The 27,313-nt window shown below is 49.2% G+C and overlaps 1 protein-coding gene across 1 annotated transcript in view; it reads right to left on the minus strand.

Annotated features, from left to right (window-relative positions):
• Positions 1 to 25,770, minus strand: part of PHACTR3 (phosphatase and actin regulator 3) — a 271,728-nt gene extending 245,958 nt beyond the window's left edge. The window contains exon 1 of the mRNA XM_011934507.1: positions 25,486 to 25,770. Within this exon, the coding sequence (XP_011789897.1) occupies positions 25,486 to 25,639 (154 nt within the window). The 5' untranslated portion in view covers positions 25,640 to 25,770. The remainder of the gene's footprint in view (positions 1 to 25,485) is intronic.
• Positions 25,771 to 27,313: the final 1,543 nt, after the last annotated feature.

A 27,313-nucleotide genomic window follows, 5' to 3' on the forward strand; every position in this document is an offset into this window, starting at 1 on the left:
AAAAAAAAGGGAGAAAGAAGAATCTTTGCTCTTGCAATTGCTTTAATCTGAAAGCTGTTCTTGGAGCATCTGTTGGAAAACATTAGGATTCTCCCATCATGCCGCGCGAGAGGAGCATGACGTCACGGGAGAGGGGCGTGAGAAGGCGCGTGGCCACAGGGAGGGGTCGCGCATACCTGGACCGCGCGCCGGGGTGGGGGAGGCGGGGCTGGACCCCGGGTTAGGAGCCGCCCACCCCACCAACCTGTGCTCTAGAAACAAGAAAGCTTCCTAGTCCCGTTTCCTCCCCTCCCGGACAAAAAGGAACCCTGAGGGCCCCTAAATCCCCCAGCAGCTGCAGGCAGCTGGTTTCCCTGGTCCTTCCTCTCCTGGGACGCGGAGGCCAGAGGGTCCCGACGCGCCCACCCCGGCACCGGAGGGGAGCGACCTGAGGCTTCTTCTCCGCAACCACCTGGCCTGGGCCTGCTAGGGAACCCCCACACGACACTCCGAACCCTCGCTCTGAACCCTCCTCCCTGCCAGGGAGGGAGAGGGAGGAGGGCACGGGCGCTTTCCAATAAGGCTTTTCCTCAGACGCCCTTAGGAACCGGAGGGGCCAGGCAAGGGAGGCGGCACCACCTAGGGCTGCCACTCAGAGATCTCACAGAGGTGTCCTCCAGGGTGCTAAGGAGCAAATCTCACAACCCGGCCGTGGTGTGGGGTGAACACAGGCAGGCAGCTGCTGCTTCCCCAGCCAGGGCAGGGAAGGAAGAAAGTCCAGGAAAGGGTAGAGAGAGGGCTGGAATAGTGCTGTCACCTGGCCTGGTCCTGGAAGGTGCCCAGAGGAGGAGGCATTTCAACAGACATCAGGATTTAAGGGCCACAGAGACACCTGGGGGAGGACACCCCCATTTCAGTTTCTCAAACAACCCCATGGGGCAGCCCCGATCCAAGTCCCCTTTGCAGGTGCTGGAACTGGGGCGGGGGCGGGGGGAGAAGCAGGGAGAGTTGCTCACCAAGGGTCCTCCTGTTGGGGACAGAGCCCTCCCTGAGGCTGCCCCCATCAGATTAGCACCTACAGCAGGGCCTGGGAGTGCAGTGTGAGCGCTGGCAGTGTGGACAAAATCCCGGTTAAGTGCCAAGGACAGAACTGAGCGGAGTGGTGGTGGGGAGGAGGAATAAAGTGGATGTTCACTCCATACAGAGCTTTGGGCTTTTAGCAGCAGCTACTTCAGCAGCATCAGTCACCTCTAAAGAAAGGACTCGTTCATTCATTCAGACTATGTGCAGAGTCAAGTGTGTGCCAGGCACCACACCAGGCATTAGCGACCTAGCAGTGCACAAACACAGAGACGCCCCAACTCCTTGAGTCTTCCGGGAAAGGGGGAGGGTGAAGCCAAGAATGGTCACCAACACACTAATAAGATGCCCAAATAATCATTTAATTACAGTTGGCAATTAAGACCAGGAAACAAAGAGGAAACTGGTGGGAAACTGCTGGGAATAGATACGTTTTATCCACATAAAAATGTGCTGGCTGGATGGTGACGTGGCCTGCCAGCCTTGGACTGGGCATTTTGCATGGGGACCTCATTCCTTCCTACAACTGCCCTGGTAGGTGAGAGCTTCTGTGGTCTCCACTTTTGAGATGAGGGCAACTTCGAGAGGTGAGCACTCTTGCCCAAGTCACAAGCCAGCACATGGAAGAGCTGGACCACAGCCAATGCTCCTGGCCCAGGGTCTCTCCAATACCTCCCACTCCAAGTCCCCAGGGGCTCTCCTGACACACGGGTACCGGCCCCACGGGAAGGTTTCTGAATCCTTGCCCCCCAACCATGCCTTGGGCCCCTTCCGAGTCTGGGTGAGTGAACACCTGAGACAGTTCAGTTCCATTGGAAGGAAGCCTGCAGCTGACCCAGCCGTGGCAGGTGCAGAGATGGTGGTGATGGGTAGGAAGGGATAGAGGCCAGAGACTGGCTATAGGTGGGGGAGAGGAGAAAGTTCATACCAGAGGTCTCCAGCTGTCTGTCATTTGCCAACCACCCCTACGTTTTTTAGCCTTCCCTATTTAAAACCTATCCTTCCATTAAGATCTGTCTTTAAACCAACTTTTTGCACCTAAACACATTTTTCTTTTCTTTCTCTCACTCTCTTTTTTTTGTTGTTCCTTTCTTTCTTTTCTTTTTCTTTTTCTTTTTCTTTTTTTTAGTGCAGTGGCTATTCACAGGGGCAATCACAGTGCACTACAGCCTCGAACTCCTGGGCTCAAACAATCCTCCCACCTCAGCCTTCCGAGTACTTGGGAGTACAGGTGTGCACCTCCACACCAGGCCGACATGCATGTTAAAGGAAGCCTTCAATAGGACTGATGGAGCACAGCCTCGCTGACTGGCATTGGTGGGAAGGACCACAGCGCTAACTCAATACCTGAGTCCACTCTTGGCCTGAGCTGGCTCCTGTGTGGTTAAAAAGGCCCCAAGGGTGAGAGAGGAGGTCAGCTAGGCAGGCACCGAATAGAGACATCCTCCTTAATGTTACCAGAAGGAACTTTCTATCTAAGCCAATGTTATTGCCTTGTCCGTGCGCCACCAGAAATTATCCCTAGTCCCTTCAGATGGTTTACACTGCAGCACGCATTCACCTACTCCACCAAACTGTGTATGGATGAGGGTTAAAAACATGTAAAAGGGTAAGACTTGGCATTTGAGCTCAGGAGCCCACACGGAGTGGGGAAGCGGAAGATGAGATGCAACCAGGTTTTATTTCTTAAAAGTATATATTTTAGCAAAGCACTGTGGTTTGTTAAAGGTAGGTAGAGATGGAGCTGTTCATTATATTATTCTTTGGCTTTGAGTTCGACACTAAAAATAGTTCTAAATTTAACAAAAGTTAGCAATCCCACCTCTACTGATCAATGGAAAATAATAAGGTCTCCAGGTAAATTGCCTGCAGGAGAGACTTTGGCCTTCAAAGCCAGTCATCTCCAGACCATGACTGGCTTGAACCCTGTGAGGATCTGGCCCCCATGGTGTGCGAAAGGCATCTGTTTGGAGGAGGGTTTCCAGCCTGAGGACCCTCAAGAGGTTTCAGTGAAAGTCACCAACTGTCCCTCCTCAACAAGATCCCTGGCAAGGCACGGATTTGGAGGGGGCCACTGCAGAAATCCTATTGGAATGAACAAAGCTTCATAATGGCCAAAAAATTACGAAGAACCCAAACGTCCATGGACTGATAAATGGGTAAATAAAATGTGGTCCATTGTTACTGTAGGACAATATGCAGCCATGCAAAGGAGGGATGAGCTGACACGTGCCATAATGCAGATGAACCTGGAAAACATTACACAAGTAAAAGAACCCAGTGACAAAAGGCCACATGCCACATGAACCCAGTTATATGCAATGCCCATCAAATCAGAAAGCAGATCTGTGGATGCTGAGGATGGGGAGTGGGGGAAGAGAAGGGCTGACTGCTAATGGCTACAGAGTTTCTTTTTTGAGCGCTAGAAATGTTCTAAATGTTCTAAAATTAGATTATGGTGATGGTTTTATAACTCTGTATATATACTAAAAACCACTGAATTTTATACTTTAAATGCATAAACTTAATGGTATGTAAATTCTTTCAATAAAGCTTTTAAAAAAAAAAAGCACATAGAGGCACTAGGCTGAGCTTTGAATTTGGAGGATTGGGTTCTGCTTCTTGCCCTGGTGGGCATAATCACACTGAAACCCTCCGTCTCCACCCAGATTCCAGATCATCGAGGGGCCCTCCTTCTGCTCCTTGATCGCCTTGGTCAGAAAATCCAAAGCCATTTCCTGACTCAGGGCAGCCCTGATAAGCCAACACCACTCCCTGAAGAACCACAAAGGTGGGACAAAGTCAGTCCAATTTGCCCAAGTCCCCTTCAAAACTCACAAAACTGCAAAGGCAAAGGTAGTTTCCTCTGCCCAGGGGCAGCCAGGGAGCACATCACTGCAAAGGTGGCTCAGGGATGGCAGACTCCCTCCAACACACAGTGCATGTATGAGGTACCCCTGCTCATTAGGGAGTGGTGAAGAATGGTACCCCAAGACCAACTCCACCTCCACACACCTCCCAAGTTGGTCTCATTCTTAAAGCAGGTACAGACCAATGGATGCATCCAACCATCCAACATTTCCTAAGCATCTATTCTGTGCCCAAACAGGCACTTTGCCAGGAACACCACCATGAACGAGACATGATTGCACATTGGCTTTGTGGAGCTTGAGGTCTAGCACAGAAGACAAGATTGACTAATATGAATCAATGGATCAATCAATTTCAAGGAGTATAGAGTGCAAAATGCCTCATCTGGAGCAGAGAGGAAACCTGTTTTGAAGAAGCGATGCTCTGGAAGTGCGAGGGCCAATGGAAGCCAACTGGACATGCAAGCGAGGAAGGGTGCCCCGGGCAGAGGGAACAGCCTGAGCAAAGACCGTGAAGTGGGAGCAGCATGGAGCCCTGAAGTTCCTGCAAAGAGGCTAGAGCAAGGGTCTGCAGTCACAGAGAGGTGATGACCCAGACCATGCAACATCTCATGAACCTCAGGAAGAACCTGATTTTGTTCCAAGGATGGTAGAAAGCCACTGAGGCAGTGGTGGGTCTCCAGAGCATCCTTCTGGCTGCTGTTAGAGAAGGGACACATGGGGCAAGGGAGGAAGCAGCAGGATGGACTAGGAGGCTGGAAATCATCCTGGTGGGTGATGGCAGCAGCCTGGCCCAGCAGGGATAGTCAGAGGCGCCCAACAGGTTGGACTCAGTGTCCTCTGAAGGTGGCTCCCACAGGTTTGCGATGAATGAGCTATGGGGGACTAGAGAGAGAAGCCAAGAATACCTCCAGGATTTTTTTTTTTTTTTTTTTGCTGTCTAATTAACCATTTATGAGGGGGTAGAACTGAGGTAACCATCAAGTCTGATATTGACAACAGGGTGGGTGTGATGCTATTTCCTGGGTGGGGAGGATCAGATTAGGGAGGGATGAGGCAGAAAAGAGGAGGAGCCCCATTTGACAAGCAGCCTTTGGGGTGATGTGGAAGAGTCTGCTGCCCTGGCTCAACAACCATCGATACTCACAGGCACCATCTACTTGATCAGGGCAGGCAATGGAAGGGCACATACTCATACCAGTTGCAAATGAGCATGGTCACGGTTCCATCGTAGCCTTTCCATGGCTCAAAGGGCAGCTGTTAAACCAACCGTGGTGGTGGTTCTCCTGAGACCCACCCACCGTGGGGCTCCAGCTCCAGGTAAACCCAACTTCTGAAGGGCCATTCCAATCCAACCGAACACACTTTTAAGGCATCCAGAGTGCATCGCAATGGGGTTGTAAATTGAAATCAACCACTGGCCTGAGGCTACTTCCTGCAGGCACTTAGACGGTTAGCTCAGTTCTGCAGTTTTCTTATGCTATCAACTGCTTTCCTAGGGCCCTGGCAGCCTTGAAGGCCCCTGGAGGAGCTGATGGGCCAAGGACCTGGATGGTGGCAATGTCAGCTCCACAGGCACAGGGATTTTTGTTGTGTTTGTTCACCCAAGAATGTGCCTGGGAGGTCGTAGTCTCCCAGTACATAAATATCCATTGATGCATAAATGAATGAATGTGCATGGCAGAACCTAGCCAGGCAACTGCCCTGCTCTAGGAGTGAAGGCTCAGCCTCCCCACGGTCCAAGGTGTCTCCAGGCTTTGTGGGACTGAGGGGCTCACCCTCCCTCTGCTGCCTCAGTCCCCCAGGACAATCTGGTTTCCTCTCTGGGGCTCCAGGGAACCCTTCTTCACCCTTAATGTAAAAATAACTCATTCAGCAAACTTCAAATGCTTAAGAAGAACTGCTCAAGCCACCGTCTCAGGCTAAACTCATAGGGAACCATCTAAAGAGAAACAAGAAGGCAAAATACCAGTGTGGGAGTTCCAGGACCCAAGAAAAGATGAAGGCAAAACCACCACTCTGGCGGAGGCCAGGTTCGTTAGGTGGGCAGCTGCGCCCTCTGCTGGGCACCTGGGAAAACAACACCTGAAGTAGTGGCGGGTGGGAATGGTCCTTGGACCTGGCTTGACGACATAACCTTGAACTTCACTTCCTGCACCTTTGACCACATCCTTGAGGGACTCTGTACCTAGAGCTGTGACCATAGACCACCCAGAGTGGTGCTCAATGCCATGCCAACCAAGGCTTTTTAAAAACAACACACCCAGCTCTTCTAGAACCAAATCCCTGATTTTGCCATTCCTGGCCTCTGCCCTGAAAGGCATTGGTAGCCAGAGTTGCCCTGAAAAAATGTGGTGTGGGCATTCCATGGCTTCCTGGAGATGTGCCCAGCCCTCCTTAGGGTCAAGTCCACTCAAGCTGTCTAGGGCAGGGGCCACAGAGCCAGGCACAAGATCGGGTCCCAACATTTTCTGACTGTGCGGCCCCGCTGAGCCTCGGGGTGTAAGTGAGAAGAACAGAACCTACCTTACAGGGTTTGGGCATTTGACACAGCACACAGAATCCCTCAATATGCTTTCACCATTAGCAGAACAAAAAGGTCCTTGTGCGAGACCATCTGCCCTTTGATATTCTCCTTCTGTGCCCCCAGCACATCCAGGTGACTGGGAGAGGGGCCTATGAGGCAGCAGAGATGGAAGACAGAACCGAGAGCAGAGAAACACAACCCGGGGCTGGGAGGCTTTTGACAGGGAAGGCGGAAAGCAGCCGCACTGGCCCCTGCACTCTTGTGTCATGGGCCACTGACCCACCTTGTATGTTGACAGCACACAGCTATAGACCTCCAGGTGACTTTTCCTCCATCCTGGGTCCCCCCATGCAGTGACAGACACTGCATGTTCCAACTCTAGCTAATGAAAGGAGAAGAACAGGCTTCTGGGGCCTCTGGGAAAGATTGCTGATAGACAGAGAGAGCCACTTACAGAAAAAGCATTTGTCACCATTGCAGGTGCAGTTTGCAGTCCTGACTGCATTCCTGCTTCCTGCCCTGGAGTGCCCTGTGGGGCCTGGAACTGCAGCAGCCAGCCTGTGACCCTGGAGTGACACAAACGAGGATGAAACGCTAACAGCAGAGGAAGACCTACACCTGTCTCCTCCCTGATCTCTTGTAAAGGGGCCAAACATCCTGCTGGCATAGGCCTCTGATGGTTGGGTTGTCATTTACTTAACACTTAGCTCTTACCATGTGCCAGTCATTGTTCTAAAAACTTTACAATGATTGACTTGGTTAATGCCGAAACTACCCAAATCAGGTAGAACTGTGATTGTCCCATTTAGCGAATGAGAAAAATGAGAGGCAAAGTTCTTAAGTACCTGCCCCAGGTCACAAACCTGCAAAGCCAGGACTGGATCCCATGTCGTCAGCTCCAGAGCTCAGGCTATTATTGCATCAAATATACCCCAACTCACACAGGCAAGAACCTCATGCTTTTGTTGGGTTCCCTGAAAAGTCACTGACTTGATGATGATACAGGAGGAGGAAGTATGAAAGGAAGAGGAGGAGGTAACAAGATTACTGATGACAGCATTTTTGTAGAGCCTAGAGCTTACCAAGGACCTTGCATGCATTGATTTATAATCTTGTGAGGTTGGACTAATCATCCTCTTTTTACAAACGATGAAGTTGAGGCTCAGACAGGGTATTTAACAAGGGTTAGCAACAGGACAGAAAAGGACTCCTACATTCTTTCCGTAACACCAGCTCCAGCTCATCCCTCTGGCCTCCCTAACCCACCAAAATCTCTACCAGCAACCCTGGCTTACAAAGAAGACATTTGCTCAACAAACATGCACCAAACACTGAAACCACACCAGGTCCTGTCCTGTGTGCTGCCAGGCATGGGATGGCCTGGCCCAGTTTGCATGGTGAAGGGGTAAGGCATGCCCGACACCATCACAGCATGGAGAGGTAGGAGTGTGGAGAGCCACTGGCCAGGCTGGGAAGCTCAGGGAAGCTCCAGGAAATGGCCTTGCGTTGGTACCTGCACGTGACCTATATTTGTTGAGTATCTGCTATGCACCAGGCACTGGCAATCAAGCAGTACACAAAACAGATGCAAAAATACACCACCGCCCAGCTGTGCAGACCTTCGGAAGGACACAGAGGAATTTGCTCAGCAGATGCACAAACTATGCATGCCAGTGTCCAGAGGTGTCACATGCAGAATAACTCATCCAAATCAAAGATAATTATCAGACAATAAAACGTTTTTGAAATTTTTAACCTAAGAATTTGAACAGGCATTAAATTGTGCTATATTCACAAAATGAAATACCATACAACAGTGAAATTAACCAGACAAAAACCTGCGTATCACAATATTCCGTTAAAGAAGACTATGCTCTATTTTATTCCATTTACAGAAAGTTCAAGACCAGGGCCAGGCATAGTGGCTCATGCCTATAACCTAGCACTTTGGAAGGCCAAGGTGGACAGATCTCTTGAGGTCCGAAGTTCAAGACCAGCCTGGTCAACATGGTGAAACCCTGTCTCCACTAAAAATATACACACAAAAAAATTAGCCAGGCATGGTACTGTGTGCCTGTAGTCCCAGTTACTCAGGAGACTGAGCCAGGAGAATCGCTTGAATCTAGGAGGTGGAGGTTGCAGTGAGCCAAGATCATGCCACTGCACTCCAGCCTGGGCAACAGAGTGAGCTCTGTCTGAAGAAAGAAAACTAAGAAAAATAAAAACCAGACAACACTACTTGATGGTGTTAGACTGCAGAGAATAGCTACCCATGGAGGAGGGATTTTGTTAAGAGGGGACACAGGGGGCTCTGGGATCCAGGTTATGTTCTGTTTCTTGAACTGGGTTCTGCCTACAGAGGTGTGTTCACTTGGTGAAAATCCATCAAGGTGAATGCTTATGGTATGTGCACTTTTCAACATGAATCTTACAATTAAGAGTAAAAATTAAAAGTAAAGTAAAGAAGAAAGGCAGAGCAGACTTCAGGGCAAGAGAAGCTACCAGGGACAACAAAGGGCGTTATATAATGATAAAGGAGTCAATTTTCCAAAAAGACATAACAATCCTTAACATGTACGCACCTAATGACAGACGTCAAAATCCATGAGGCAAAAATTGACAGAACTTCAAAGAAAAAAACAGATGAATGCGTGATTAAAGTTGTTGACGGCAACACCCCTCTATCATAAATGAACAGACCCTCAAGCAGAAAATCAGTAACGACAGAGTTGAACTCAATAGCACCATCAATCAACTGGATGTAACAGACATCTATAAACCACTTCATCCAACAACAGTGGAATACCCACTCTTCTCAAGCTTACATGAAATATTCACCAGGATAGACCACATTCTGGGACACAAAATTCACATTAACAAATTTATTTATTTATTATTTTTATTTTTGAGAGGCTGGAGTGTGGTGGCATGATCTCAGCTCACTGCAACCTCCGCCTCCCAGGTTCAAGCCATTCTCCTGCCTCAACAACCTGAGTAGCTGGGACTACAGGCGCCCACCACCACGACCGGTAAGTTTTGTATTTTTTCAGTAGAGATGGGGTTTCACCATATTGGACAGGCTGGTCTCGAACTCCTGACCTCGTGATCTGCCCGCCTTGGCCTCCCAAAGTGCTGGTATTACAGGTGTGAGCCACCATGCCCGGCACGTTAATAAATTTAAAAGAAATCACACAATATCTGCTCTCGGGCCACAGTGAAATTGAACTAGAAATCAATAACAAAAAGATAACTGGAAAATCTCAAAACATGGAGCTTGAACAACACACTTCATGCGCCACACAGGTTAAAGAAGAAATCTTGAATGAAATTTAAAAATATTTTGGACTAAACAAAAATAAAACACAACTTATGAAAATTTGTGAGTGCAGTGAGAGCAATGTTTAGAGTGAAATTTGTAACATTGAATGTATATACTAGAAAAGAAAAAGATCTAAAATCAGTTATCTAAGGTTCTACCTTAGTAAACTAGAAAAAGGAGAGCAAATTAAATCCAAAGCGAGGAGATACAAAAATATTAAAAATTAGAGCATAAATCAATGAAATTCAAAATAGAAAATCAATCAAACCAAAAACTGGTACTTTGAAATAAATCAACAAAATTGTTAAGTCTGTAGCTAGACTAAGAACATAAGTGAGAGGACACAAGTTACTAATATCAGAAATGAAAGAGGGAACACACATTGCAGATCCTATGAACATTAAAAGGATAATGACGAATTCTCTGAATAATTCTATGTCCACGAATTTGATGGCCTAGATGAAATGACCCAACTCCTTGAAAGACACAATCTGACAAAACTCAGGTTTTCAACATTGTGTGTCTATTCAACATTGTTCAAGTTCAACTAATGCCATAAGACAGGAAAAGGAAAAAAAAAAAACTACCTAGATTAGGAAGGAAGAAATAAAACTGTCTTTGTTCACAAATGACACGAAAATCTATGTAGAAAATTAAAAAAAAAAAACTCTACCAAAAAGCCCCCTGAAACTAATAAATTATTATAGCAAGGTTGCAAGATACAAGGATAACATACAGAAGTTAATCTCTTTCTATAAACCAGCAACAAGCAAGTCACCCCCAAAAATAAAATACCTAGGTATACATCTAACAAAATATGTGTAAGATCTGAGGAAAATTACAAAACTGTGATGAAAGAAATCAAAGAACCAAATAAGTGGGGAGAGAATCCATGTTCATGGATGGGAAGTCTGCTCAATACTGTCAAGATGTCAGTTCTTCTCTATTTGATCCATAAATTCAATGCAATCTCAGTCAAAATCAGTTGTGACTATTCACAAACTGAACCTAAGGTTTATATGGAGAGGCAAAAGGCCTAGAATACCCAACACATTGTTGAAGGAGAAGAACAAAGTTGAAGGACTGGCATTCCTGACTTTAAGACTTACTATAAAGCTGCATTAATCAAGACAGTGTGATACTGGCAGAAAAACAGGCAAATAAATCAGTGGAACTGAATAGGGAGCTCAGGAATTGATCCACATGAATATAGTCAAGTGATTTTTGACAAAGGATCCAAGATGATATAATGGAGAAAAGAAAGTCTTTTCAACAAATGTTCTCAAACAGGTGGACATCCACATGCAAAAAATAACTGAATCTAGACATAGGCCTTATACCCTTCACAAAAATTAATTCAAAATGTATCATAGAACTAAATGTAAAACAAAAAATGTAAAACTCCTAGAAGGTAACATAGGAGAAAAGTCTAGAAAACCTTATGTTTTGTGAGGACCTTTTAGATACAATATTACGGCATCATCCTTGAAAGAAAGAATTGATATACTGGACTTCATTAAAATAAAAAAAATGTCTACTTTGTACAGCACTGTCAAGAGATTGAAAAGAGAAGCTGAAGACTGGGAGAAAATATTTGTAAAAGACATACCTAATAAAGGACTGTTACCCAAAATATACAAAGAACTCTTGAAACTCAACAAGAGAATGAACAATTTGATTTAAAAATGGGCCAAAATCCTGAATAGACCATCTCACCAAAATAACCTACAGATGCTAAATAGTACATGAGAAGATGCTCCAAACCTTATGCCATTAGAGAAACGCAAACTGAAACCACAACGAGAGACCATTGCACACCCATTGGAATGGCCAAAATCCAGAACACTGACAATACCAAATGCTAGCGAGAACGTGGAGCAACAGGAACTCTCATTCGCATTCACTGCTCCTGACAATGCCAAATGGTACAGCTACTTTGGAAGACAGCTTGGTGGTTTCGTACAAAACTAAAAATCACCTTACCACACGATCCAGAAATCGCCTTCTTTGGCAATTTTCATTGATAAAGAAAATCATATCATATCTTTTGACAAAGAAGTCGAAAACTCATATCTACACAAAAACCTGTACATGGATTTTTTTATAGCAACGTTATTCATAATTGTCAAAATTCGGAAGCAACCAAGATGTCCTTCAGCAGGTGAATAGACAGACTATGGTAGATCCAGATATTGGAATATTATTCAGTACAAAGAAAATGAGCTATAAAGCCATGAAATGATATGGAGGAAATGTAAGTGCACATTCAGAAGCCGATCCGAAAAGGCCACACGCTGTATGATTCCCACTCTATGCTATTCTTGAAAAAGGCAAGATTATGGAGACAATAAAAAGATGAGTGGATGCCAGGGGTTGCAGAGAAGGAAGAGAGGAATGAATAGGCAGAGCACAGAGGATTTTTAGGGCAGTATCTGTATGATACTATAATGAGGGGTAGGTGTCATTATAAATTTGTCTGAAAATTGAGTGATTTCGTCTTTAAAAAATGAACAAACTGGTCTAAAGAATGAGTGAATGTACATCACCAAGAACACACCCTAATGTAACCACGGACTGCAGGTGATGTTCCTGAGTCCACGTAGGTGCATCAGTTCTAACAGATGTACTGCTCTGGTGGGGGATGTTGATAACGTGTGGGGCCATGCATGTGGGCACGGGGGTCTATGGAATATCACTGTACCTTCCTCTGGGTTTTGCTGTGAACCTAACACTGGTCTTAGAAAGAAAGAAGGGTCGTGGTTTAGAAATACTGGTGCAAAGTCTTGAACGGAATAAGGGAATCAGCCCTAGGTACAGGGCTCTCTAAGGAAAGGGCATGCCAGGCATGGGGAACAGAACACACAAAGGCCCTGAGATGGGATCTGCTTGGAAGACATTTGTAGGCTCATATACAGCAACTGCTGTGATATACTGTTAAAAGAAATATCAAGGTGTGCGGGAGCATACACAGAATGGGAATGTTGTGTCTGTGTGTGTATGTGTATTTCAAAAACTGTGCACAAAAGTTTTGTGTAGACCTTCCAGAAGGATTCAGAGGCAACACTGGTGACTTCTTAGAGTGACGGCACTTCTCTGGGAGCAGCCAGAGAAGACCCAGAGGCCTGGAGAGTTGAGGGGTGAGAGAAGCTGATTTTTGCCATATATCCTACTGTATTCTTTATATTTTTACCATATACATCTATCACTTTATAGAAAAACAACACAAAATGAAGTAACAGAGGCCTTGGCCCTGCTGCAGGGAGCCCCAGAGTTTCTGCAGTGACACCCTCGGCCCTTTAACATTCACAGTTCTCCCGATGCCATGGGCGAAGGGTCTGGAGAGCTTTGCAGAAATGGAGTCACAATGGAGCTCATGGTCTCGATGGGCGAGATCAGCCATGAGCTCTCCCCCAATGGCACTGCACTGGGGGAAAAAGAAGGCAGAATCCCCTAAAGAAAGGAATTCGCCCCGGCTCCCGTGATGAGGAGTTGGAGTTGCTGGTGCCCCAAAGTGGTCTCTGGTCCACTTTACCCAAAAACGAGTCAGCTGTCTTCCTGAGGCCTCAGCTTCCTCATCTGTACCCTAAAATACCCATCAAGTTCCCTGCATGGTGTCACTCGGGAAGATGTGGAGGCCAAGACCAGAGCTGGTGCAGGGAGATGAGTGAGGAGCCTTGCCCGGGTGGAGACCTGTGAAGTGGATGCTGACGGGAGCCACCAGAAGTGGGGAACTGAAGCACTGGGGCCCTGTGGGAGGGACTGTGATGGCTCAGCCTGGAGGGAGGAGCAGGGGCCTTCAGAGAGGATGAGATGCGTCCATGCGAGGGACAAGAATGGCCAGAGCCCTGTCAAGGGCAGGCTTGGGCTGGTGCAAGTTGCTGGGGAGGCTGCCTCATCCCTGGCCACTGCACTATGCACTAGAATGTTCTACAGGAATGAAGATGCTGTATGTGGCACTGCCCATCATGGAAGCCACGACTGTTGAGAGTGCTTAAAATGTGGTGCGTGCTGCAGAGGACCTGAATTTTTAATTTCATTTCATTTTAGTTCATTTAACATTAAAATAAATTTCAACTGGCACATATGGGACATGGGTCCTGCACAGGACAGCGCAGCACTCAGGGATGACAGCGATTAGGTCATGAGGGCCCCACCCTCATCAATGGTGAGTGCCTTATAAAAGAGGGTCCAGGCAGCCCTGTGTACATCTTTCTCTTGTGAGGATGTAGCAGCAAGGAACCATCTCTGAGGAACCGGCACTCACCGGACAGCAAATCTGCCAGCACCTTGATCTTGGACTTCACAGCCTGCAGGACAGTGAGCAATAAATTTCTGCTGTTTCCAAATTATCCGTCTAAGAGATTTTGTTGTTGCAGCCCACAAAGTCTGAGACAGGAACCAGCAGAGCTCCTGGAGGCCACAGATCCAGGGAGCAGGAGGCCTGGCATGGATCTGTCCCCTCAGGCCTCCTTCTTAACCACCAGGCTCTATCCCCCGTCCCCAGTGAAGGAAAGAATAAACAAACAAACAGGCAAAGTTGAAAGTCTAACACCAAATGCTGGTGAAGAGGTGGTGAAACAGGCACTGCAAATGCAGGTGGGACTGAAACCAGCAATCAGGACGACTGGCTGCATCTGCCCAAATAGAAAATGTCCTATCTCAGCTCATCCAGTTCTTGTCATCTACTCCAGAGAAACCCCAAACACAGGAAGGTATGCATGAGGCCGATCAAGTGGAAACAACCTAATTGTCCCTCACAGCAGAATGGCTGCCCTGTGGCATATCCACACTAGCGAATACCACTCAGCAGCCTCTTTTTACTGCAAAAGATCTTCGTAGTCTAACATCATTGGAGCTCTTATTTCCTGGCCTAGGACACGACAGAATAACATAACAATGCCATAATCACTCATGGTGAACACAATCACACGCACGCACACATGTGCACACATGAGTGCATATACACTCACCAGTACCACATATTTCCCACAGACACATATGACTACAGAAGCACAGGGCGGATATTCTGGGCATCTCTGTCCTCCGTGGTAAAACAGCTGCCTACAGAAGTGGAGAGAAGGGCCTGGACTCCAGGATGGCAACCGTCCGAGCTCCCTGTGCCCCTACTCAAAATGCTTTCATTTTTGCCAGGAGGAGGAGCTCATGAGATACTTATATAATTAGAATGTTAATAATAAATAAAAGAGCAAATCTATAACCCTCTTCTAGAATTAGCATTGTTGTGCACACTGTTAGGTGTTTTCTTCTTTAACTTTTAAAGGAAGATCGTTCATGTTTAAATAATGCCCTTTGTCACCCAAACATGTTCTCCTTCTGCCAATTCAATGTGTACATTTCCTATGTTTACTGGATTTATACACTTAAGAGAGTTGTTTCTTTTCCCAGCAGAGTCCATGGAGCTTAGGGACTCACCACAGTGCAGATTCACGCCACCAGCACCCCATTGCAGCAACTCTAGATTAAGTACTTTACAGAGTAACAATTCAAAAGCAGCCTCGTAGCCTGAGCTATAAATTACAGAAAATCCATAGCACTAGGCTTATAGGTAGTGCTTTAAATATAGATCATACGTTCTACAGCCGTAGCAATGATGATCCCAAGAATCAGCCTGTACAAACCTATAAATAGTGACGGCTGTCTGTGTTTGCACAGAAGCTGTGATCTCTCCTGGCGCCCACCATTCATTAAAACCGACGTGCACACTGAAGCTGGTGGGTCCATCGGGATTTCGCATTTGGGGAAAGCAATTATGTAGGCAATTCAATTCTGGCGCCCTCACCAGCCTTCGCTCTGAGATATTAATAATAGTGCAAGGGTTTTCCAAAGCCTACGGGGGAATAACATTCACTTCTCTATTTGGCAGAGGGCTCTGCCATCCCACAGCTTGGGGTGCGACAAAGATTACACCTGGTACTTCAGGCTGCAGTTTGGTGTCACACACCCTGCCAGTTCTTTTCAATTGCTACTTGGGGGGGATCTGTGAGTCTACACACTGCGGCATACAGGGAGCCTCCCTGTTCCTGGGGATGGGCCCCGGTGGGCCATCAGCAGCTGGGAGTGAAGGTGCAGACATTAGAACAAGGTAGGCAGGTTCTGCTCCCATGGAAACCTGGGACTCACAGCAAAGATGGGAAATGGAGCCTTCATTCAGCAACGGGCCTGAAGGCCGCAGACTCGCCAGGCGGGAGGCGTGTCCCTGAGATGCAGGCCCTGCTTTATATTTGATCATTTGAGTCTCTCATTCATCAATTCTTGTGCTCACTCATTCAACCAGTATTCACTGAGCACAGCGCCTGTGCCAGGCATGGGGGCCAGGCCACGGGGGTTGGGGGTGGTAGGGGCAAGACTAGCAAGCACAGGGCAGTTGGAGGGGCTGAGAAGCAGCCAGGGGTGTGGGGTGGGGCAGTACTGGGAGATGGCGGGAGGCTGAGGATGGGGACAGGCCTCAGGACTCAAAGGACTTGACCTTTGGACCTTTGACCTCAGGACTTGACCCAGCAGGAGTGGAAGTATGGATTTTATCCTGGGAGAAACAGGAAACCTGGGAGGGTCTCCAGCCAGGAAGAGCTGAGAGCAGATTGACTTCTCCTGGAAGGGCACTGGGGCCACCAGATAGACGAAAAAGTGGGCAACAGCAGAGATGGCCCCGGGGACCAGGGGTGCGGGGCTGCAGCATCGGACAGGGAGAGATGGGGCAGCGGGGATGGGACAGGGCTGACAGAAATGCTGAGCAAGGGGGCGGATCCCAGATCTGTTTTAACTATATTCACTTTAATAATATTCAACCAAGTCTTTTTATCAAAAGCCTCCTGCAGCTAAATCTGTAATGAATGAAAAAACTTCCTGTGCACTATTAGTGCTACAAATCAGACTCTCACATAGGAGTTTATGTGCTGTGTAAGTGAGAGGTTGTTTGTTTTACTGTGAGGTTCCTCCAAGCAGCCCTCAGCCACTGTGAGGTTCCTCCAAGCAGCCCTCAGCCACTGTGAGGTTCCTTCAAGCAGCCCTCAGCCACATATCCACAGTACGGAGAGCAGAATTGGAGAGCCATTCATTTCCTCAGGACTCCCGACCCCCGGTGACCTGATCAAACACCAATGCAGGCACCAATGTGAAGGCCTTTGCAGCTTGTATCAGGGTTATAATCAGGAGACCTGATGATATGGAGATGAACCTGGAAGACCCGATGGGCCTCATGGAATCACTTAGGAAGCAGAGGGGAAGGCAGGAGTGGACAGGGTGGAAGGGAGGGAGGAGAGATTTGAAGGCTGAGAGGATTCAGCCACCCTTCCTGGCCTTGAAGGTGGACATGAGCCAGGTAAGGCAGCGGCCTCTGGAGCTGATAACCAAATTGACCCGGGCCCCAGCCCTAGCCCCAGCCCCAGCCCCAGCCCCGGCTCCAGTAGACAACCAGCAAGAAAATAGGCACCTCAGTCCTACAGCCTCAAGGAACTGAATTCTGACAACCACCAGAACAAGCAGGAAGTGAATTATCTCCCAGAGCGTCTGGCAAAGAGCACAGCGCTTCGGAGACCCAGAGAGGGAAGCAGGAAAGCCCACCTGCACCCCTGACCCACAGGCTGTGTGTAGCAATAAATCAGTGTTGCTTTAGCTGCTGAGTTGGTGGTAAATTGTTCTGGCAGCGATAGACATCTCTCCTGTGATCCTCCTGACCAGCTGTGAACACTGGTTTGGGAATCACATTCTATCCACGAGGAAAGTCAGGCTCAGAGAAGGGTGAACATGTACAAGGTCACACTGGGACCCGGGGCAGAGTTGGGGACACCCCACTCCTGCCTCCTGGCCCCAAGGGTCCTTCTTCCACCTCTGTGCTACCTACATCTCCTCCACCCTGCTTAGACGATCCTCAGAAGAAAGGTGTGCTCATATCCAACATCAACTAAAGACTTCAACGAAGGGAACAAGCCACAGATGAGGACAGGTGGAGAGAACCACCCCAGTGTCCACCTGTAGGGCACACGGGGTCCCACCTGTGGGGCACCACATCCCTTCTGCAGAGAAAGGCTCTTTTAAGTCAGCAGCCTGCTCATTTCCAAGACAGGCATCGCACAGGGACAGCCAGAGTTGGGGCATCTTTTAAGGGCTTCCAAAGCAGGCAGTAACAACAAGCACTGACCTGCTGTCAGACGCTTTCCAGAACCAAAGGGATACAATATAAATCCAGGTTCATGAGAGACATGATCACAGAACGACCAAGAATCCAGCAGACTGTCCAGGCTCAAATTCAGCTCACCAGCTGTAACCTTGGGCACGTTACTCCATCCCTTTCAGCCTTGGTTTTCCTCACCTGTCAAATGAGGTCACACCAGGTAGAGCCCACCTCCCACAAAGATGTGTAGATGAGTGAGCAGGACTGAGGACAGGTCCTGGCTGGTGTGGCTATCACTGTCCCTGCACAGTGACTGCAGGGTGGCTGCTTTCCAATCGCCCACTGCAGTGACTCCCAAGCAAACAACGCAAATGATCAGTGTACAGCATTCTGCACTGTCACCCGTGACCACAATACTCTAGGTCGGAAATCACATTAATCTACAAATAAGAGTAATATTTCCTTATTTTTTATTATCGCAATGTTTAACCAAACCATAAAAAAATAATGGAGTTAATTTATCATGATTTCTCATGGATTATAGGAAAAGGCACAGATAGCAAAGCCATTAAAATAAAAATCGAAACATGCACCAAGCCTCGAGTGCAGGAGCGCCTTGGTTACCGGAATTAGAGTGAATTAGGGTTGTTAAGAGGATTTAGTCACGGAAGATGGATAACGTGCAGTTCATACAGCTGTTTCGGATACTTGTAAGTGGAGAGACATAGTCCTTAGCTTGTATTAGAAACCTCATGCAGTGAAGAGAGTCTATTTTTAGTGTTTGCCCTCTGGGTGAGTGGCAATGAACTTAGGTCCAAATGTGCAATGTGAGGGAGGCAGGGAGTCTGTACCGGCCTCCAGGAGGCAGATTGACCACAGAGCAGGCCAGGGCAGGCCACCTGGATGGAGGCTTGGATGAAGAAGTGCTACCAAGGGCACCTGTCAGGCGACAGCATGAACACACAGGGTGGGTATTGGAGAAGACGTCCAGGCAGGCCTGCACATTCCCATCTCCAGGTCTGCTTGTAGAAAAGGTGTGTAAATCATTCAAGACGGTCTAAAAATATGACATGTTTTCAGGAGGAAGAGCCAGCTTCCACCGCTGAGAGACTCACGCAAAGAGGCCACATGCCCACTTCCTGTAATTTCAGAGAGATAATGTTGCTAAATTAGGAGATTCTTTTTGCTAAATGGCTCTCCTTTAGGGAGAAGTGAAAAGCTCAATGTCAGAGCGACACTACTTGAAGAAACTACTGTGAGCCGCAAGAAGGGCCTCTGCACGGGGATGAGGAGAGGAGGCCTCCCTGCCACCAACCCCACCTCCCCACCATCGCCTCCCCATCACGCTCTCCGTTGGACACAGAACTTACAGCACACCTGCTAGGTGCCAGGCACGGGGTGCATGCCCTGCACACAAAAATGAGCCAGTCACTGCTACCCTGGGTTTACCTTTGGTGGAGAAGATGGATCATTAACGAGAGAGTGAACAGGATGATTATTGTGCTGGGGGCTCATGACCACCCCAGGTTGAGTGATTCACTAGAGAACTCACAGGACTCGGCTGCAGCTGTACTCACAACTGTGATTTATAGCAACCGCAGGCAAAGCACATCCAGCAAAGAGAAACGTGCCTGGGGGGAAATCTGCCAGAAACCAGGCACAAGCATCTGAGGGTCCCTCCCAATGCAGTCACATTTTGGGGGATTTTCCCCAAAAATGGCCACAACATCACCTCCAACCTCATACGTTCTTCTCGCAGTGTGGCTTTGCAGCCTCCCGCTGACAGGTGGGTTCACGCCAACCGCACCCTGAGTCAGGGGAGGCCGACTCTAAGGCAGGAGTGAGACTGTGATCCAAAGCCAGATCATAAGCGGTGACAGAACTTGAGTGTGTTTCTCTCGGGTTGCTCACTTCTGCACCTCAAGCTGCCTATGCAAAAGCCAGAGTGGAAAGGACCCAAGGCCCAGCTCATGGCCCTAGCCGAGCTCCCAGCTGTCAGGGGCTGAACTGTATTCCCCCTAATATGTATATGTTGAAGTTTTGATCGCCAGTGACACAGAATGCAATATTTGGAGAAGGCGTTTTTTAAAGGGATGATTACATTAAAATGAGGCTGCTGAGGGGGTGGGAGTGCCAATCCAATCTGACTGGTATCCCTATATGAAGAAGAGATTTGGACAGTAAGAGTTTACAGGGGGAAAAGATCACCCCAGAATGGGGGGTGAGAGGCTTCACAGACGAGGTCTCACTGCTGGGCCTTGACAGCTGGGTACACTCCACAGGAGGCCAGGAGCCTTCCGGCAGGAGGAGCAGCCCGGGTGAAGGCCGGGGAGTGAAGGTGGAGGACTGGCTTAGATGGAGGGTTAAGGGCTGGGGGCTGGAGGACCTCCTAAGCCTCTGGTCAGAGCAGGGCTGTGCTGAGGCTGGCACTCTAGGCTGAGAGAGAGAGCATCCATATATGCATGCACACATGCACTCATGCACGCACACACGCATGCACACATACACTCATGAACGCACACACGCATGCACACACTTGCTCATGCACACACTTGTGCATGTAATGCTCATGCACACCTTCACACACCCTCATGCACAGCTTCACACCCTCACACACATGCATACACAGGCACGCACACACCTGCACAGCTTCAACCCTCACACACACAAACATACACAGGCACGTGAACACATCACAGCTTCACACCCTCACACACATTCACACGCAGGCACATACACACTCTTGCACAGCCTCGAAAACACATGCATACACACACAATCAGGCACACACAGGCATGCGCTCTCTTGTACAGCCTCACACTCTCATGCACGTTCACACACATTTGTCCTTAAGAGCACCACCCAAGGCACTGAGGCACTGAGTCAGGGCTGCCCTGTTGCACACACGGGCATCAGCACGACACCTTCTTGCCCACTCGCTCACTTGTGTTTCCTTTGGCCCACACAGTTTGTGACTAAAATGCCTGGCCCAGGAACCTTCCATAGAGAGCCCCCCAGTCTGGCCCACTTCGCAGTGTGAGGCCCAAGAGCTGCTGAATTCCCTCCAGGAAAGGCCTTCCACAGGTCCACGCGTGAACCCTCCCTGGTGACTGGTGCACCTAAGTAGCTTTCCAGAAAATATCGTAATACACAAAATCGACATTGCTCCAGGTAATCTAGGCCACAAGGTCACCGGGCAACTCCCCCTGCCCAACACAAAGCCCACAACGCAGACCCGGGCCAGCCCAGAGAAGGCCAGACCCCCAGTCTTCTCATCCCCACATCCCAGCCAGCCCCGGCCCAGGCTAGGAGTCCTATGCAAGGGATGTGTATTGTTGTTTTTCCTTAAAATAAACCGCTACCGAAGTTTGGTAGAAATCCCGAATCAGAGGAGGGTTCTGGGAAAGCCAGCACCCTAGGCTTGTTGAGAGTCAGTCCGAGGCTGCTCGTGTAGGCAGGCACGCAGGGAGCCTCCCTCCTGGGGCCGGCCCTGGGAAAGCAGCCAGGCTGCGAGAAGGAGCAGCCAAATTGCTCCACACAGCTGATCCTTGCTTGGAAAATTGTCAACCTGGGACTCATAGCAATGATGGGAAAAGCCAATTGTCAATCAAATCAATAAAACCATGTAGGCTACCAGATCAGACCAATTCTTGCCCAAAACCTGCTCTGAGTTTTGGTTTGGAAGCCATGGTCCACTTCACAGTCAGGGGTAAAGTAAATTGACCGCAACTGCCCCCAACCCCGGACCACCTTTCCTCCCTCTACTCAACTCACTCAGGGCTAGGAATCCCCACCAGAATCAACAGATCCCTGGGTTAAACCCAGTGACTCCTGTAATCCTTATTAAAACCCTGTATTCGACCTCATACTATTCATTCACACACGTTATAGTAGATAAGAAAAATAAATGCAAAGAAAAAGCTATACAAGACTCAAAAGGAAACGTGGAGGGATGTGTTTTTGAGTAGCCATCCTGGTAAGCCCCGGGCTGAGGACTTCTTGGGGTGCAGGACTTTCAGAGCTAAAACCAGGACCCTCTCTGCTACACTGAGAAAAGCTGTTCACTCTAAACTTGAGGCAGAAAAAGGTTACTTAAGACACAAAAAGCAAAAACAAAGAAAAAGCTGGATACATTTTACCACATCAGAACTAAAAGCTTCTATTCAACCAAGAACACCATAAACAAAGTGAAAAGACACATAACAGACAGGACACGAATATTTGCATCCGGCAGAGGATCGGGTTCCAGACCAGATCAACGGCACTCACAAACCACTCGGAAAAACACGAACGACCCCTGGAAAAAGAGGGCAAAGTAAATGAAGAGGCAACGCTCAGAGAGTGAAATCCAAATGGCCAAGTCACATAAGAAAAACTCTCAAGCAATCACGGCAATGCAAATTAAACAATGTAATTTGCACTTCTCTGGAGGATTGGCAAAATTTCAGAATGTGAATGTATCAAGTGCTGGTGAGAGAAACGGGTACCTTCCACACTGCTGTTGGGAGTGACACAGCCACTATGGGAAACAGTCTAGCAATAGCAGGCTAAATTTAAAATGCATTCATCCTAAGCCCCAGGAGTTCCATTCTTAGGATGTGCCTTACCGAGAAATGCTTGTACAGGTGCGTCCAGCGCCTCATGCAGGTTGGCCCCTGCAGCACAGCCTGTGACAGGATCTGAGAAGGTCCTCCATGGCCATCGATAGCAGAAAGGCAAAAACAACCATGGAATATTCTAAAGCAATTAGACAGAACCTATGAAGCCAGATAAATCTCCAAGACATACTGCAGAATGGAAACAGCTTCACAACAAGAAGTGCTGTGTGATGCCATTTCTTTAAAAAGCACACGCTTATGTCAAGAAAGTCTGGTGGGAAACGCCATGAATGGTAACAGTGGCTTCCCTGGGGAAGGGCGAAGGGTGGGGGGGATTCATGTTCCAGAGGGATTTGAGCCTTATTTGCAAAGTTTTCAATTTCTCACTTGGAGGATGTATTCATGATGTGCTAGTGTAATTAAATATATACGTGTATGTGTTTGAGTAATTTTTTTTCCAGAAAAACTTATCCCCTGAGTTGGAGACTATATTATTCATTCATCCAATAAAATATTTATGGAGTCCCAAGTACAGGGTAGGCCTTTTTTTTTTTTTTTTCAGACGGAGTTTCGCTCTGTCACCCAGCCTGGAGTGCAGTGGTGTGATCTCAGCTCACTGCAAATTCCGCCTCCTGGGTTCATGCCATTCTCCTGCCTCAGCCTCCCGTGTAGCTGGGACTACAGGCGCCCGCCACCACACCCAGCTAATTTTTTTTGCATCTTTAGTAGAGACGGGGTTTCACCATGTTAGCCAGGATGGTCTCGATCTCCTGACCTCGTGATCTGCCCGCCTCAGCCTCCCAAAGTGCTGGGATTACAGGTGTGAGCCACTGCGCCCGGTCCTAGGCCATTTCGAAAGATTGGGGATCACTCCTTTCCCTTCAAACAAAAACAGAGCAATCAGCTTGGTCATCAGCAAAGTTCACCAGCAGACAGCAGTCTGGTAATGGGGTGACAGCTGCGTGGGGATTTGGGATAAGTGGTGAGAAAAATGTGAGATTCGGAGCAGGTGAAGGAGAAGCAGACCTGAGGGGCCACTGGCTGTGGGGAGGTTCTTGGCTCTCACAGGTGTACCCTGAGCACCCTGCGGGGAAAGGAGAGAAAGGAAGATGTGTAGCTGGGTCACACCTCTCCCAGGGCCTTCTCCAGCTGCCAGGACATCACGACTGCCTTTTGCCTCCAAGCACCCATTGGTCACAGGAAAGAAAACTGAAGGCTGCAGGGTGATTTGCAATGCACGGCGGGTTTTGCAGGTCAGGTGAGCCTTGCACTGCCATGCTGGAGTTTGTGATCCCAGCACCTATCTCCTTCTGTGATCCTGCTGGAAGTCTCAGGCTGGTTATGGCAGGGATGCCAGCTCCATTTCTGGACTGGAGGAGACAGTGAGCTGGGTCTCAGCCGTCCAGTCCTCCCCACTCCCTCACTCCAGTAAGTGGTTCAAGGGCCAGTGACATGACCAAGCCTGAGTCCGGGACAGACAAGGAGAGGCTAGCTGGAGCTACAGACACCCCGTTTCCTGAATTAACAGATGGCCCTTTGCTTCTGTGTGTCTAGTCCATTTCAGTCACTTGCTACCAGAAAAGCCTGCTAAGTCCAGCTGGTTGTCATTAAGATTTCAAAAGAATTGGGCAACTCCAGACCCAATCCGGGTCTTTAGAGTTATTGCCTTCAGGGAGCCTTGCCCAGCCCCAACTCTGAGCTGAGCCAAGGAAACAAGGCATTAAATTTCAAACTGTCTTTTGCAGCCCCTAAAGCCACAACTTTTAATGAGCATCAGCTGGGACATGTCATGATATCATCGATCACGCCTTTCCCTTCAAAAAAAAATGTTTAATAGGGAAAAAAAAAAAAATCTCATTTAGTGCAGAAATAACCCACTACGAGTCAGCGCTTCGAAATCAGACTTCGAAGTCTGGAAGAATGAGTGGTTAATTTGTTCCTAAAGTAATGCAGCCCTGGCCCCAGAAATAGCACTTTACCCCTTTAAGGGTGAGAGTTAAGGTTCCCAAGCAAGCTCCAGGAAGTAGCCACACAAATCAGGGAAGCCGAGCTTCAGGTGGCAGCTGGGCAGATCCTCCTGGTTCCAAAAGGAACGAAGACAAAGGGACCTTCTCGAGGTCTGGAATCAGAGTGCCCAAAGAGTTGTGGGCACACAGCCTGGTTCTTCCTTGGGTGCCAGGACCCTTGCTGCAAACCAAAACGTGGCGTTTGGACTGGGTCCTATCTGACTCAACGTTGATATGCAATGTTGAAACCAAGAAACCCAGCCACACCCTCTGCCTCAGCCCCTCCCAAGTGACCTCCTTTAAGTGCCAGCCTCATTCTGATGAATCTCAGATTGGAGCCTCCAGACCAACCACCGACCCAAGCTCCAGACTCAGACATGCAATGGCCCAGGGTACACGGCCCCTCCAAATTAACATGGTTGGTACGGAATGCGTGCTTCCTCTCCCAGACCTCCCCTCTCCACAGAAAGTGAAGGTATGCACTGCAGAAGCCCCCCACCAGTCTCCCTCCTCCCCCACCAAGCCTTCCACACCTCCATCAACAGCACCACCATCCACCTGGTGCTCAGACCCCAGACCTGCATGGCATCCTGGATTTAGGGTGCCCAAGTCATGAGCGGGTCCTATCAGCCCTGCCACTGAAATGCCCCAGTGCTTCCCACTTTCTCCATCTCTGAGGTACCCTCCTGTCCTCCAAGCAGCTGGCAACTCCCCTGCTGCCACAGCCTCCAAATAAACCTGCAGCCACACAGCAGCCGCGAGGAGCTTTGTCTCAAACACTGAGGGACATGCAATTCCTCAGCCTAGAACCTGCCAGTGGCCTCAGGTTGCACATGTAAAACCCCTAGGGGCTTATGATGGAGGCCAAGGCCCATGGGCCACCTCCCCAGCCTCAGCTCCTTCCAGTCCCCCAGCTCATGGGCTTCCAGCCTCAACTGCTCTCCTGCTCCCCAGCGCCACCAAGCGAATTCTCACCTCGAGGCCTCCCTGCTCCCCGCAGCATCTCAGCATCTAGATCAGTGTCTGAAGCATTTTCAATGATGAATAATGATTTGCTGACCCACTGACAAAATATTCCGTTTTCTCCTTGGGGAAAGTGGGTCAGCAGTGGCTGAGCCCTGCCATCCATCCATCAAGGCCTAGACAGAGGCCGCAGAACTATTTTAAAAATGCCCAACGACTGAGGAGCACAAGGAACAGGTGAGGAGTTGCGTAATTACTGCAGGCAGAACATGGGCTCCTGGTGGCCGTGAACACACTGCCAAGCTGCTGAAGGTTAGGACTGGCAACGCCCTTTCCCAAAATCCAACCCAGAATACGCCTCACTGTGCTTAGTACTCACGCATTGCCAAAAACAGGGATGCTTTAGGGGAGGACACTGACACTCGTGGGCACCTACTCTGTGCAGGCACTGGGGGAGGAATTTCTGTCCCATTAGAGGGGGACACCCGAGAAGGGCCTCATCTCCTTCTCTTTTCCGACTCCACCCTGGGAGCTCAGCACAGGGACTGGCACTCAGTAGGTGCTCAATATTCCTGATGAGTGGATTCAGCTGCCCGTCCTCTGTGCCTGGGCTAAGCTTCTGCCACGAGCTTCTCCTCCAAGGGCACACGGAAGGCCTGGCAGATAGTGGGCTCTCAAGTGTCCCCCAAATCCCCGTGTCCCCCCTTCTTGACTTTGTGACTCCACGTTTCCCTGTATCTCAGGGTTTAACAACCCCAGCACTAGTCTGTGGACTACACTATTATCGCCTTGAGGGGAAGGAGGGCTCCTGGCAGTGCAGGATGCTTAGCAGTGTCCCTGGCTTCTGCCCACTGGGTGCCAGTGGCGTTCCCCCAGGTGTGACAACCAGAAATGTCTTCAAGGGAAAGCAGCATCAACCCGTTTCGAGCACTGAAAAGAACCACTGATGGATCTAAACCAGAGTTTCCCGAATGGCCTGATCCCAGAGTTTCCTGGTGCTTTGGTTAAAAACACAGATTCTCCCAGGAGATTGTAAGGGGCAGGCCTGGGTGGGGCCCCTGGAACAATCTGTAATAAGTGCCCCCGGTATCCTCACCAAGCGCGGAAACACTGACCTAGCTCTCCTCCACCCCACTCTGGGTTCTGCCTGCTGGACACCTGGTACTCATGCACCCATGGTCACTGAGCACAGGCAACACTCTAGCCTTGTCACCAGGAGGCCTGAGGCCCCTCCCCATCCTCAACTCCTCTTTCCTGGCCCAGCTGGGGCCCTGGCCATTTTCTGGATTCCTCAGGCCCCTCTTCCTAGATCCCATCCATTGAACTGCAGCTGGACCCTCTCCGGGGCCTGATGTCTGCCCAGCAGGGGGCCAGGGGCCAACCCACATGGGTGGAGGCCCACGGCCCTCCCTGGGGAAGAAGAGCGAACAAGCAGAGAGCCCTCCCTTGAGTGACCAGCGCTGTCCGTATGATCCCAACTGCTGCCCCCAAGACGCAGGTATTGGATCACCCCCATTTTACAGATGCAGAAACTGAGGCGCATTAAGGTCAAATGCCATGCGCACAGGCTCCTGCAACTGGCAGAAGGGAATTCCAAACCACAGACTGCCTAACCCAACGCCAGCACTTCTGAGCCTGCGGACACTGCCCTTGTTTAGGCAGAGACTCTGGCGACTTTGCTGCAGCGGGGTAGACCCGAGGCGCCCACCTCTGTGGCTGGGGGCGCAGCGGGCATCCTGGCCACCCGCAACGGCCAAGGGCAAGGGATCCAGGAGGGGTCGTCCCCCAGCGCCTCGTGCCCGGCCGGGACCCCGGTCCCCGCGTCCCGCGTCCCCTCCCC

Source organism: Colobus angolensis, unplaced genomic scaffold, assembly GCF_000951035.1.
Source record: "Colobus angolensis palliatus isolate OR3802 unplaced genomic scaffold, Cang.pa_1.0 Scaffold136, whole genome shotgun sequence".
Classification (NCBI taxonomy): Eukaryota; Metazoa; Chordata; class Mammalia; order Primates; family Cercopithecidae; genus Colobus; species Colobus angolensis.